The sequence below is a fragment of the Mauremys mutica genome, chromosome 5 (assembly GCF_020497125.1).
Source record: "Mauremys mutica isolate MM-2020 ecotype Southern chromosome 5, ASM2049712v1, whole genome shotgun sequence".
NCBI classification, from domain to species: Eukaryota; Metazoa; Chordata; order Testudines; family Geoemydidae; genus Mauremys; species Mauremys mutica.
Genome location: NC_059076.1, coordinates 122744606 through 122759300, shown reverse-complemented (window position 1 = coordinate 122759300; position 14695 = coordinate 122744606). Strand labels below are relative to the sequence as shown.

Genomic DNA, 14695 nt, shown 5'->3' with positions numbered 1-14695 from the left:
GAGTGCTGCACCATCGCGTCTATCTGCAGCATTCAGTAAAGATAGGGTGACATGTAAAAGAGTCAACAGAGGATTGTTTTCACTTCTGGTGGTGGGTGGGGTGTGTGCGCAAATTGCCGAACTATGCCCTGACCCACCGCAGACACTGTGTTTGGCCCTAGAAGCATTTGGAGCTCATCCAAGAATGCAAATACTTTTCGGAGACAGCAGGAACTGTGGGATACCTTGCGTCCTCATTCTCCCCTCCCTCCATGAGCGTCCATTATATTCTTTGGCTTTCCGTTACGCTCGTCACGCAGCTGCGTGCTGAGTCTGTGCTATGCCGTCTGTCCGTAGATTTCTTAAAAATACTTTGGACCAGGCGTAAAATTACAGTAATTAACCTAATTAGATGCAGGATTCTCCGAGCGAAATCACCCTGAGGAGGGTCACTGAAGGAGATAGAGAGCGCATGCTGCGTGAAAGCTAGCACGAACCAGGGCCCGATGCAGCCGTGCTCGGGGAGGCAGTGCTCCCTGAGTACCTCATGAAAGCCTCGCGCGGAAAAATGTGCTACCACGGAGCACCCAATAAGGCAGCTCTCCTCAGGAACCTCCTGCTGCTGCTTTTCGATTAACGCAAGGAGAGCTTCGTGGAGATCTCCAAGGATGATTTCTGTTCTATCCCCATATATAGAGAGTCCTCCTTTTCACACAGTTAACTTTTATTCTTAATATAACAGGAATCTTAACATGGTTAAAGCACTTACCGACTGCTCCTTCCCCTGATTCAGGGTCCGGGTTAATGGCCGGGGAGGGTTGTTGGGGGATCTCCGTGACGGTGATGAATAGATCCTGGCTGTCGGGGAAACCAGCGTTGTAAGCGCTCTTGCCTGCCTCGTCCTCCACAAACCCTTCCTCATCTTCCCCGTCCGCGAACATCACCGAGGAACTGGCCGTCGACACTGTCCCATCGTCAGAGTCCACGGTCACTGGTGGGGCAGTGGTGGCAGGCTCCGTAGCGTCCGTTTGCCGCTTTGATTTTTTGGTAGCCTTGTCTGGGGTCCTTGGTTTTCACGCGGCGATGCGTTGCATGACGGCTGTATCCTCTGTCTGAATCATGGCTTTGGAGACCTTCTCATAGGTCTTTGCATTCCGTTTGTTGGAGCGCAGCTCCGAAAGCACAGACTCCTCGCCCCACACACCGATCAGATCCAAGACTTCCCGGTCAGTCTATGCCGGGTCCCTCTTTCTATTCAGAGATTACATGAACTCCTCTGCTGGAGAGCTCTGCATTGCTGCTGGTGCTGCTGAGCTCGCCCCGATGTCCAACCACAAAATGAGATTCTAACTGTCCAGACAGGAAAAGGAATTCAAATTTTCCCGGGTCGTTTCCTGTGTGGCTGCTCAGAGCATCGAAGCTCGGACTGCTGTCCAGAGCGTCAACAGAGTGGTGCACTGTGGGATAGCTCCCGGAGCTACTAAGTTCGATTTGCATCCACACCTAGCCTAATTCGAGCTAGCCATGTCGAATTTAGCATTACTCCACCTGTCGGGGTGGAGTACCAAATTCGAACTAAAGAGCCCTCTAGTTCGAATTAAATGGCTTCCTAGTGTAGACGGTTGAGCGGTTAGTTCGAATTAACGCTGCTAAATTCGAATTAAAGTCCTAGTGTAGACCAGGCCTAAGGGAATTAAATGGCCAACTGCTATTGAATTTTACTGGGACTTGGGCAGCTAATTTCCTTAGTCTTTTTTTGAAATTTCTAGATGTAATAGGTAAGGAAAACGTTAAATATCAGATGCACCTATTTCATTCTGAATAATCCATTTGCCATACAAGCAGGATACTCTTTGTTTTCAGAGGTGAAACTGATCACATCAGTTGAGAAAAGTGTTACATCATTTCGTACCCGTTGTTCCTTTGCTTAGTGAGGAAGCCAAGAGTAACAGAAATAAATATGCAGATAGCCTCTAGAGCTAATAATATCATCCTGAATGTTGTGGTGAAGCATGTGGATCTTCAGCCACAATGCATTTGTTTTCCAAATGTTGTGAAATAGCTACTAATTTTGGCAGCTATTCAAGACATTTCCGCCCACTTCCAGCTGGTGGCTTGGTACATGCAGATTTTCAATAGTTTTGCTCCATCATATTCTGCACCCTTATGTATGGTTAGCACATATGAGATTGCTGATCAGCTGGTTCAGCTCAGCTGTTCGCCGCTAGGTGACAAGAGATACCTGTACCACTCACTTTTTGTATGACAACCCTCTTTTTTGTTTCGTCTGACCTTGGATGTATAAAATAGCAGGATATGTATAAGCCATAGCATGTCAGTTTAGCATCAATAAGATATATTTTAGATATTTGCCCTAGAAGTGGTGAGCCTCCAATTTGCTTTGAGGGCCACGACATCTTTTCCAGTGGGGCATATTGACAAGGTTGCTGTTTGGAAAGAATCACAAGAAAATCATGTTCCCTGCCTTTCCTGTTCTTTGGAATATCTTCTGTTACTTTGTTGTCTCTTTCTTACTTTTTAAAAAAGAGCTTCCTGCTCTTCCTTCTTATACCACACATACAGTAATTGTTAAGCTAAAGCTGTTTTCAATGTATACTAGAGTTCACCAATCACACCCTGGCCCCTCTCCCAGTTAAGTATTCAGTACTGGAGAAGGCATCATGCATCTATTTCTGGGAGGAAATGGCTACAAACATGAGGATAAGGGAAATTTGGTACTACTGGCTAACTACTTGTGCACATTGCATGACAGCAGGCATATTGTATGCTTGGGTTATATAATGAAGTGGTTTTGAGGAACACAGATTCTCTGATGTTGAAAACAGTAATGGCTGAATTTACTGCTGACTTTTGCATAGAATCATAGAAGATTAGAGTTGGAAGAAACCTCAGGAGGTCATCTAGTCCAATCCCCTGCTCAAAGCAGGACCAATCCCCAACTAAATCATCCCAGCCAGGGCTTTGTCAAGCCGGGCCTTAAAACCCTCTAAGGATGGATGCATGTGCAACTCCAACTGAGTTTACAGCAATAGTGAATTTTAATCTCATTGCTTTCAACATCAGAGTATTTAGTATGCTTCCAAACACTTCCTGATAACTAGGGCCCCTATCAAATTCACAGCCGTGAAATATGCGTCACGGACCATGAAATCTGATCTCCCCCATGATATCTAGTTATTGTATGGGAGGGGCAAAGCTGGGGGCAACCTAGTCGGAGTGCCGACTGTGCACCAGGGTCCAACTGCTAGTCCCAGGCTGGGAGAGATTGGACTTCCTTTTCCCTGCAGGGGCCACTGCCAGAGCTGGGTCAGATCCACCTTCAGGAACCTCCCCCGAGCTGCAGGAAGCTTCACGGCTGCAGGCTGGGAGCCCAGCTCTGAAGACAGTGCAGAAGTGAGGGTGGCTGTCAGCACCTGACCCAGGCAGGAGGCTGTGGCCTCGGCTGTCAGCTCCCAATCCGGGCAGGAGGCTGCTGGGAAACCTGGACATATGGTAACCCACGACCCTCACTTCTGTGCTGCTGCTGGCAGTGGCACTGGCTTTAGAGCTGAGCACTCAGCCAGCAGCTGCTGCTCTCCAGCTGCCCAGCTGTGAAGGCAGTGCCCCTGCCAGCAGCAGTGCCCCTGCCAGCAGTAGAAGTAAGGCTGGCAATCCCACCCCCCCACACACACTAGCCTTGCAACACCACCCCCTCCACCCACAACTCCCTTTTGGGCTAAGACCCCCACGGTTACAACTCTGTGAAATTTCAGATGTAAACATCTGCAACCATGAAACTGACTTTTTTAATCCTATGACTGTGAAATTGGCCAGAATGGATGGTGAATTTAGTATGGCCCTACTGATCACTCTTGAATGGCTGTCCCATGCTCTTGATTGTTTGTATGTAGAATAAGAGCCTCATCCAACTCCTATTGGAGTTTTTCCATTGGCTTTAGTGAGGGCTGGAGTGGTCCCTTAAATCCAAGGCTCTTGTGTTACTGTTTTTTGCATTTACTGTGCAGTGCAGAAGCACACTTTAAGCATGTCCTTTTTTTTTCTTCAAAAGGACAGCGTCTGGCCCTGACTAATTGTGTTTTCTTTTATTTAGTCCACTGAAGTCCAGTATTAGAATTGTTCTGGGTCAGCATTTCTTTAATAAAACAACAGATGTAACGCAAACATTTGAAATAGAGAAATACATTTTGCACCCAGATTACTCAGTATTCAACCCAACTGAACATGATATCGGTGAGTATTTTATTTTTTTACCATTTTATTTCATGCAGTTAGAGTTCAGTCAGTTTGGCAAAAATATATTGCATCACAATGCCTAACAGTGAGAAAATTAAGAAGTTCAGTTTATCTAAGAGAAGGTCAAGATGTGACTTGATTGTGGTCTGTAAGTACCTGCCTTGGGAGAAGATTTCTGATAGTTAGAAGGCTCTTAATTCCAGCAGAGAAAAGCATAACAAGATCCAGTGGCTGGAAGCTGAAGTTGGAGAATTTCAGGCTAGAAATAAGGTGCACATTTTTAACTGGGAGGGTAGTTAACCAGGGCCACCCAAAGGATTCAGGGAGCCTGCGGGGGAGCTGCGGCACTTGTACTCACCCGGCAGTGGTCCGGGTTTCCGGCAGCACTGAAGGGCCCCCCGCCGCCGAAATGCTGCCGAAGACCTGGACCGCCGCTGGGCCAGGGATTGTGGGGCCCCTGCGGGGCCCAGGGCCTGGGGTAAATTGCCCCACTTGCCCCCCCCACCCCGGCAGCCCTGTAGTTAACCACTGGAACAATTAACCTAGGTGAGTGGTAGATTCTGTGTCACTTGAACTCTTTAAATCAAGATTCAACATCTTTCTAAAACATATGCTGTACTCCACCAGCAGTTATGGGCTTGAGGCATACATTAGTTGGTGCACTTCTCTGGCCTGTGTTATTCAGGAGGTCAGACTAGAGATTATAATGGTCTCTTAAAATCTATGAATCTGTGCATCTTTTTTACACTAAAGAGATAATTGCATAATAGATTATTTCCAAGCCTATCAATTCAGTTAAAAGTTAAACTGCAGGTCATTCAAATGTGTGTTTAAGTCAGATTGACAATAGAACAGGCATGTCCTATTTTCATATTTAGGATGATGGAACCTGGAAGTTCTTCATTAACAATCCAAACATGAGAGCCCTTTGTCTTTGAGGCTATTTAATAGGCTGGCACACAGGAAACATTAGCACAAGAGTGGAATAGGTTCTTCTCGCAGCTGATGAACGTTTTGTAGTAGATATAGTATTAACAGCAGGTGCTCAAGTACCATGTTGACTGATGTGGTATAGGAATCTGGAGAGAGTAATCTGGATCTGAGGTCTCATTCTGCTCACCCTGGTGTAAATCAGAAGTGACATCAGTGTAGGCAAGATTGGAAGTAGGCTCATGTCCTGATTTCAGAAGTGCTGAGTATCTCCCATTGACTTCAGCTGAAGTTGTGGGCATCTCAGCACCTCTGGAAACCTGACCCTTGCTTTGTAAAAAGAAATGGTGCATACTTTATCTTTCATAACCCTGCTTCCCCCCATTGGTGCTGAAATTAGAGGCGCTGGGGATGTCGTCAGACCCCCTGGCTTGAAGTAGTACAAATACATGGTTTCCATCATCAGCACCCCGCACTATAAAAATTGTTCCCACACCTTTCTGTCTCCCCCGTCCCCCATAAGGAGGTGCAGGAAAATCTACTCTGTAACATAAAAGTAAACTCTCTGGAATAAGAATAGTCGAATGTGTGTCAGCCTTCAATTGGTCGTGAAATCAGCAGCTGTTGGAATAAGTCTGTCTTTGAAATATCTTAATTAAGAGAGGCTAGGGATTAATTAGAATTGTACCTGAGATCTACTGCTACCAATCCAATTAAGAAGAAACAAATCTAATTTTACTACTGCTGTATTTTCTTTCCTGCAGTTTTAATTAAGCTCAAAAAGAATAACCAGCGTTGTGCTGTCAAGACCCAGTTTGTTCAGCCAGTCTGCTTGCCAGAAAGTGGCATGTCCTTCCCTGATCAACACAAATGTCAGATTGCTGGATGGGGACACAGGCATGAGAGTGAGTTGAATGACAAATTTGATGTGAGGAAAAGAAATTGAGCATAACTCAAGCCTGACATTTCAGTGGTTCTCAAACGCTGACTTATGGATGATGGGGGGTGTGCTGAGCTTAAGTAACTGGTTACTGGAGGTGATTGTGAAACATGTCCGTCTTCAAGCTTGTAATGTTTCTTGCTAGTACAATCCTTAGTTTTCCCAAAGTATTTTTGATTAATTAAGCTGAAAACCCCTCCAAGCCCATCTCTGCACTCTGTGCAGCAGCTTCATGGCTTTCTTTGATGGATATTTTGTGGTGAAAACTCAGCTATGTTCGTATTTGTGGAGGACACGAAATGTGAAGGGTTAGCAAATACACAGGAGAAGTTTCTCAAATCTTTTGATACCAGGGACTGTCTTGCTGCCTTCCTAAACTGTGTCAGGGAGATCTCAGGGACCGGCACCAGTCCACGGACCGGTTGTTGGGTAACACTGTACAGGAGGATAGAACTAAACTGTAAATGGACCAGGAGTGATTGGGGACTGCAGGAGATGATGGGAGAGTTGTTGCTAATAAATGTAAAGTCAGGTACATCCAATGTTGGGTAGTACATCAACACAGATACAAAATTTGAGAGACCATAACTATGCAGCTACAGCCATTGTACCAAAATGATTGAGTGTATTTCTCTAAAACTGTCTTAGTTTTTTCAAAAGACACCTTGTTTCTCAAGCTGTGTACCTAAAAATGGAGGCACCCAAAACCAAAGGCTGCTTTTGAAAAATGTAGCTATTACTTTGTAACATAGCTAAGTACTCTGATTGCTAAAGGGAAGATATGGAATGCTGTTTGAGAGGTTACACCATAGTAATCACTGTCTTCAGAAAAGGTTCACAATATAAACAAGTGTGAGAACCATTGAGTGTTTGGTCAAAACACTCAATAGCTCTTAAACTTGTATGGTGCAGCATGCTTCCCTGATAAGCTACTCCACAGCTAAAAGGAATTAATTTTTTGACTTTTTTTTTTAAAGATGCATCCAACTATTCTAACGTTTTGCAAGAAGTATTGGTTCCCATTGTTCCTGACCACAAGTGCAGAAGCCCTGAAGTTTATGGAGATGAAGTTAGTGAATACATGTTCTGTGCTGGTTACTTTGATAGCAAATCAGATGCCTGCCAGGTAATGCTATGGAATTGATTGGGGATGAGAGTGTGTGTGTGAGAGAGATATTACAGTATTAAAAAAGCTTTAAACCATCATATTTATGATTTTTTCTTCTATTTTGTTTCTTATTTTTGGTTTTCTCACATTTTGGCTCTGGGTGAGGGCACAGATTTGTTATTGCAACAGATTAACATGTTTTTAAAATTAAAGGGATTATTTCTACACAGACCATCAGATTTTGTTTTAATTGGTTCATTTTGATGGAGCAGGTTGTCAGTGCTTTGGGACACTATTTTGGAGAACAGTTGGCAACTTGCTTACCAGAGGCTGGGAACATTTAGAGCTAAAGATTGAATGACATTTATTATTTGTAAAAAGTAATGAACAAAGTGCTGAGAAGTAAATTAATCTTTGGAGAGCTCAAACTTCATTTGATGACATTGCTGTTCACAGAAACATTTTGATGTAAATTCATCAAAACTTTTTCTTTCTCCTTTGATCTCAGAGAAATTTTTTGATGGAAAAAATATATTCTCAATTTTTTACATTAGGTTTCAGGTACTTAAGAAATAGTGGTTCCTTTCACCTGTGCTGATAACAAGATTTTATTTTCAGCCTTAAAAATATAAATGTGTGTAGTTTTCTTTTCCTTAAAAAAAAAAAAAAAAGAATGCCCTTGCTAGATGATTGCAAAGCTTGCATACCTCATGATATACCAAATTCACACTGGTGTAGTGTCAAAGCAGGCATGAATTTGGCCTTGTGTATTTGACAGGTTGAATGTTTTTAGGTCCAAAGATACTTGTGGTTACAATTGTAATGAAAATGTTGATATTCAGGGCCAAATTTTTAAATAGATGCAATTATAGTGCATGCAAAATTTCCAGGCATTGCCATGTAGAATTTCAGAATCACACATCTGGGTGTGCTAATTGCATACACGCCTAACTACATGATTTGCATGACGAGCACCTCAGTTGTGTCCATGAATGTGGTTGTAATGGAGGCCATATGAAAAATGTTAACCTGAGCCTGCTCTTATTGAAACTCATGGCATAACTTCCATTGTCTTCAATGGGAAGAGCATCAGTCACTTGAACTTTAATGGTGTGATTTCAAAAGCATTCATTGCTGTGTATTTGGCCCTACTCTTCCAGTCATTACGGGAAAAGATCCATATCACAATTCACAATTTTTACAACTAGGGTTTATATTTTAATGGTGTCTTAATCTGTCTTTCATAAAAGCAGATATTTACTAAATCTGTATTATACAGTTTCTTATTACTTTTTTAAATCAACATTTATTTAGCACTCACTGCCATACCATCTGAGTGCTCAATGCACAGTTTAGTAAGATGAAAACATTTTCCTTGTAAAAATATTGTCTTATTGTATAGGGTAAGAGAAACCTAATCTTTCATTCTCTCAAATGAGTCACTTTTTAAATTAAAAGGTTAAATTAAACTGATTAAATTAACTGGTTAAATTAAAGATTGTTTTGTAACAAGATTAGCAAATTAAGATTATCTTTCCTTAATTTTAACACAGGGTGATTCTGGTGGATCTCTGGCCTGTGAAAAAAATCAAATATCTTACCTCTATGGGATTATCAGCTGGGGAGATGGATGCGGCAGGGTCAACAAACCTGGAGTTTATACCCGAGTGACCAAATATGTGGACTGGATAAATAAGCTAATCTCCCCCAAAAACAAATAGCAGAACTTCCATATGTTACTGTTGCCACACATGTTGTCTGAACATTATATCCTAGAGTAACATATGTATGGCCAATAATTCTTAGCAATTCTAAGATGTACCATTAAAATTGATCTGATGTCAGTAAACTGTATTTTTTTATTTTGAATTTGAGGGCACTGAATGGCTCCAATAATGAGATGCAGAGCCTTCCACGTTTACATCATTAGTTCGAATATATATCCCAAGCTGGTATGTACCAAAACTCATGGCTATCTGGTGCCTGCTTCATGATCTGTGTGAAATGCATAGGTGCTGACTCCATGGGCGCTCTGGGGCTGGAGAACCCACGGGGAAAAAAATAGTGAGTGCTCAGCACCCACTGGCAGTCCCACTGATCAGTTCCTCTCCCTCCATTCTAGTGCCTCCTGCCTGCTGTGATCAGCTGTTCTGCAGCAAGCAGGAGGCACTGGGGTGGGGGGAGGAGGAGGATTGAGTGTGGGGCGCGCTCCGGGGAGGGGTGGAGTGGTAGTGGGAAGAGGTGGGGTGGAGGTTTGGGGAAGGGGACGGAGTGGGAGCAGGGCCTAGATTGGAGCAGTAGTCCTGCACCCTCGAGGAAATCCCAAAGTCGGAGCCCCTGGTGAAATGAGTTAGTTGGTGGTCTCCAGCCAGTCCCTGGTGGAGGGATGGCCACATCACAAAACTCACCCTCAAAACTGGCATCCTTTTTGCTAATCCCAGCACAGAGCTCAAGAAGTGAATGAGCATGGAGACTGAAATACTCTCATGCCCTTACAGGTGTTCCCTGCAGGTCAATATTGAGACACAATGGCAGAGCATTTCAGGAAAATGTGCACCGCAGCTGCCTGTGCCAAACCAGTTCTATGGAAAAATAGAGGACTTGGGTCATGAATCAGCAAAGTACTTAAAGTTAAGTACATTCTTTGCTGAATAGGGGTGGATTTAAGGATGTGCCTAAAATTAAGAACGTACATACTTCAGTGCTTTGCTGAATCAGGACCTTAATTTTCCAGTGTGCTCAGTCCAACATTTCCCAAAGCTGCTACATTTACTATTTAAAAAAACATTTCAGAATGATTGACTCGGACCTTTCTGAGACCACATCAGTTGCTGCTCATGCTGAGAGTTGTAGTGTAAACACATCACTTCAACAACCATTGAAGAGTGATTAACAGCCTTCTGGCTTTTTCTTGTTTTAATGATGTCTCACATTGTTGTACTAATAAATATTGTAATTGTTTTGGAACTTAAAAAGTATGGGTCCCATATATTATAAAAAAGAACAGATAGGTAGTAGTGAGTCACAAATAATTTTTCTTGGAGATTTAGTGATACATGTCATGTTATATAGATTACTGTCCAATGGAACCAATGATAACACAGATGGTGGCAATGATTGCATACTCTGTCATCATAACTGTCATAAGTAGTTAGTTAAGGGTTAAGTTCTACCTGAAAAGGGTTAACACAGACCTGGTGAAACACCTGACCAAAGGACCAATCAGGGAAGAGAATTTGAAAATCCCAGAGAGCAGGAACTTGGGTCTCTGTGTTCTGTGTTCTTAGCCGTCTGGAACTACACCAGCCCAGACGCTTAATCAAGTCTGCTCATCTTTCTGAACTAATTTCTTCTATTCAAGCTAGTGAGTATTAGAAGTACTGGGTAATTTCATATAAGAATCCTGTGTCTGCAATTCTGTGTGTTTGTATTGATTATTCGTAATTTTGCCTGTATTGTTTGTACTGAGGAAAAGGGAGAAATTTCTCCAGGGATTAATAAGACTAGACCCTATGAATGTCTATCTTGGATTCATAGAGATTGTGTATTTTTTTTTCTTTTTTTATTCTTTTAATAAACTCTTTTAGGTTCAGGACTTGGTTAAGTTCCTTACCTGTGGATTCAGGGGAAGGAAGCTAGGCGCCACTCTGTGGAGACAAGGGTTGTCTCCAAGCAGAGAAAGCAGGGAAGGGAGAGGGAAGTGAAAGGAATCTTTCTCCCTCTGTGATTTGATCTGTGCTTCCCCAGGAAAGTCTCTGGAAGGAGGAGGGGGGAAACAGAGGGGTGTCTCGATTCACCGAATTAATCGAGTGGTGGCAGCGAGAAGGAAACCTACCCTAAGGGTTAGGGTGGGGGGAGAATACCTGCGGGTCCCCATCTTTGAACTCACAAGCTCAAAGTGGGGGTGAGACCCTAGGACAATAACAAAAAGTCAAACTGCATCGATTTGACATCAGAAAGCCATAATCCTCTGACTTGTCATCAGAATGGTAGATTATGGCTTTTTAAAAATAGAGCTTCTAGACATGTCAGTTACATGAAGCCCTGGAATTTTAGTTCAGATGACCTTATTCAAATAATGAATTGAAGAGTTTTTAAGAGGCTTGTATCTATACTATTAAATATTTTCAAAAATTGTTTAAAAATATCTGAAACTTTAAAATGCTGATTGGATACATGTATATTTTATACCATTAAACTAATTGATTCCATTTGATGGTTCTGGCAGTATCATAAACCACAGGGATTTTTTAGATGCAGCAAATGATTTTTAAAATTACAAAGATAGAAACTTACTTCTTTTTTTATACAATCTAAAAGTATAAAGAAAATGCACATGTTAATAAACAAGATAAGTGATGTGAATTATTGAATAAAAATATAACAACATTAAAAGTCTGTTTTTGTTGGTACTCTATTATTTTAAACATATAAATTAAAATCAAGGGGAGCTTGATGGTTCAGGGGACTGGTAAAAGATACAGGATGAAATCATCCCTGTGCAGAAAGCTAGTACAAACCCCATGCTTAAGTTTCAGCAATGCATAATGGTGTGCTTGACTTCTGCACAAGGGTGAATTTCACTCAATGGCTTTTTTACTTGTATATACATTTTTCAAATCCGCACAAGTTTCTAGAAATCAAAATGTTTTACTTCAGATGAGTCCAAGCCACCAAATTTAGATGTGAGTCTCAATTCTGATCTCTGCAAAGTCATGCATGTTCAGATCCAAGTTTGGCCTGCCTGACTCGCTAATGGGGTTTGAAAATTCAGATCTTGATATGGATTTGGATTCCAAACCTGCCTGAAGTAGAGAATTGTTTGGGGGTCTGATCAGTTCCAGTATGATGATGGCTTGGTAGCCTGTGTGAAAAGAATGTGTCCATGTAATGATACCCACTATTACCATGTGGTGGACCACAAGGACTGAATTAGCATGAAGGCAAACTATACTACTCATCTCCAGAGATAGTGCCTCTGGAATAGGGTTTGTTGAAGTCCATTAGTGGGACACAGTGCTGGAGATTTTAACACTCCCTGAACTGTACTGCATCTGTTCTATGGACTTAAGTTCACTTTAAAATTAATATCCATCTAAGCTGTACATACTTTTATTTGGATGTCTGGTGACATGTACGCAGCCATTCAATCTTCACTCAGTTTTGGGGAGGGTGAAGGAACAGCTGGCTGTGGGTTTTGGAGTTTGGTGCTGATGACAGCTTTTTTTTTTTTAGTTACTGATCTTATAATTTCCTTTTAAAAATGCTCACTGAGGCATCTGGACCTATTTATATCAGTGTATGATAACAGTAACAGCATGACAAAAAGTCAATTCTAAAGGAAATGAAACTTAATCCACTCAACCTACCTCTTTCAAACAAAGGCTTGAGGAGCAGCTCCTCTCAGCTGGTGAAAATTGCCATAGTGCCATTCACTTTACTGGAACTCTGACAATTTAATCAAGCTGTGGATCTGCCCCCAAGGTGAATAGATAATCCCTGCACTGTGACCTGAAGGTCAACAAACTAGAATGTTGTAATATTAGCAGGAGAAGCAAAATCCAGAGACAAAAGACTCCACTGAGAATGGTCTGCCTCCAGACTCTTTCTGATGAGAATGTTGTTCACAGTCCATCCCAAAGATACCGATAGTACCTTGTAGATTTTTGTTGGGTTTATACCCTTGATCAAAGAATTAGGTACCAACATACCTTTTCTAAGCCTAACTTAGAAATTTGTTTAGATGGACATTTTAATTATACCTCATAGTTATTTCACCATTCCCATATATTTACAGATGAGGGATTATCTGACCAGAGAGAGAAATCTCATCCTATATTTATGCTCAAATTATAGATGATTTTAGCTAGAAATTGAGGTAAAGGCAAAAGCCCGTTGATAGAAACAAGTCCCTAATAAAATATAAAGCACACTTGATGCACAATTTAATAAAATCTCCTTTATTATGTATCAGGAGACATCTCATCCAAAGTGACTAATTCAAAGGAAATAAATAGATTTAAGCATCTAATGATACCAGCTAAAACCAGAATATTCTATTATGCCATTGTAAGAAAAGTCTACTGTGATGTGGCTACAGAAGCTCAAAGAAATTCAAAAGATGGAATTAGTTACCATCAAATTAAAACTCTGGTAGGAAATATTTTTAGAATGATAGACTCTACTTTGTTCATTGTTTAATTATGTAAATATAAGGCAGTCAAATACATAACCAATTTTATTTATTCTATCAGCTAGAGGTTAAAATTAAGTGAGGTTTCATTATCTTGTGGTGGTCCCTTTTGAAAAGAAAAAAAGGAATATTTATTGATCTCAAGTAATCAGCATCTTGTTTTATATCATCTCTAAGGCGGTCTTGAGTGGAGTTTCCAGAAAGTATTTTGTGACAGAGCCTTTACATTATGTTAAATACATTTTTAAAAAGAGAAATTTTGCATTATCTTATGGAGGGATGTTTATTGTTGCAGTTTTCCACTAAGCTGGTGGCAGCTAATTCCTCTTGTAAGGAGTCAAACTATAGCACACTGGGCTATATATTCCTCCAAGGGAGAGGAGAACTTCTGTTTGTTTGGTATAATTTACCTATTCTGAATTTACCTTTTGTTCATATAGCCCTCGATCCTGCAATGGGATCTGTATGAGCTGTGGATCCTTGCACCTGTGCAGTGCCCCATTGATTATAATGGATCTGTGCACTGGATTGCAAGAGAGAGACTTGGCATTGTAAACTCTTCCAGGCGCAGACCTGTCTTAGTCGTTGAATGTAAAGCACCTAGCACACTTTTGGGCACTGTGAGGGAGTGCAGAGACACAAAAGACAATTAACTGCTTAACTCCCCTTCATTTTAAATGAGAGCTGGTGCCTAGCCCAACTGCCCTTTGTGCCTTGGGAAATCTCCTCTAGTATAAATAATGAACATGTACAGCAATAGTGTACTGCCATGTACCTCGATGGCACTGCGTACATGGTTTGCTCAGACTTTTGGGGAAAATTCATCTCTGGGTTGAGATGAAGCACAAAACATTTCGGTTTCTAATGGAACGAATGTGCCCAAGTTCCAATCTAAGAGGATGGGGCTAGAGTGGCAGTAGGGACCGTCGCTCACGCTTGGTAGGATAACAAAATAAGTATTTATGTCTTAATCCCGACTCTTGTCTGTTAGGCTGATCTTCCTGCCTAAGAAAAGTAGAGATGAGAGAGTGGGGGAGGCTGGAGTAGAGTGGCCAGGCCCAGGAAGCGGGATGGCGACGGCGATGGGGCTTTGGTTCCTGTCTCTCCCTTGATGGGATCTCTGCGCCCCCTGCCTGAGCTTGCTGCCCGCCCGACATGGCTATTGGGGAGGGCTCCCTGGCCGACTACAGAAGGACCTGCTGGAGGTCCCCTTGCCCCCCTGGCAGGAATGCCCCAGTGAGCCCCTGCAGGCCAAGAGGGGGGAGGGATAGCTCAGTGGTTAAATAAATAA

At 42.0% G+C, this 14695-nt stretch overlaps 1 protein-coding gene across 1 annotated transcript in view; it reads left to right on the top strand.

Moving 5' to 3' along the window:
• The window catches only part of HGFAC (HGF activator), a 66777-nt gene extending 57717 nt beyond the window's left edge, over positions 1–9060 (top strand). Inside the window, exons 11-14 of the mRNA XM_045019020.1 lie at positions 4091–4230; positions 5928–6068; positions 7081–7229; positions 8765–9060. Of these exons, the coding sequence (XP_044874955.1) occupies positions 4091–4230; positions 5928–6068; positions 7081–7229; positions 8765–8932 (598 nt within the window). The 3' untranslated portion in view covers positions 8933–9060. The remainder of the gene's footprint in view (positions 1–4090; positions 4231–5927; positions 6069–7080; positions 7230–8764) is intronic.
• Positions 9061–14695: the final 5635 nt, after the last annotated feature.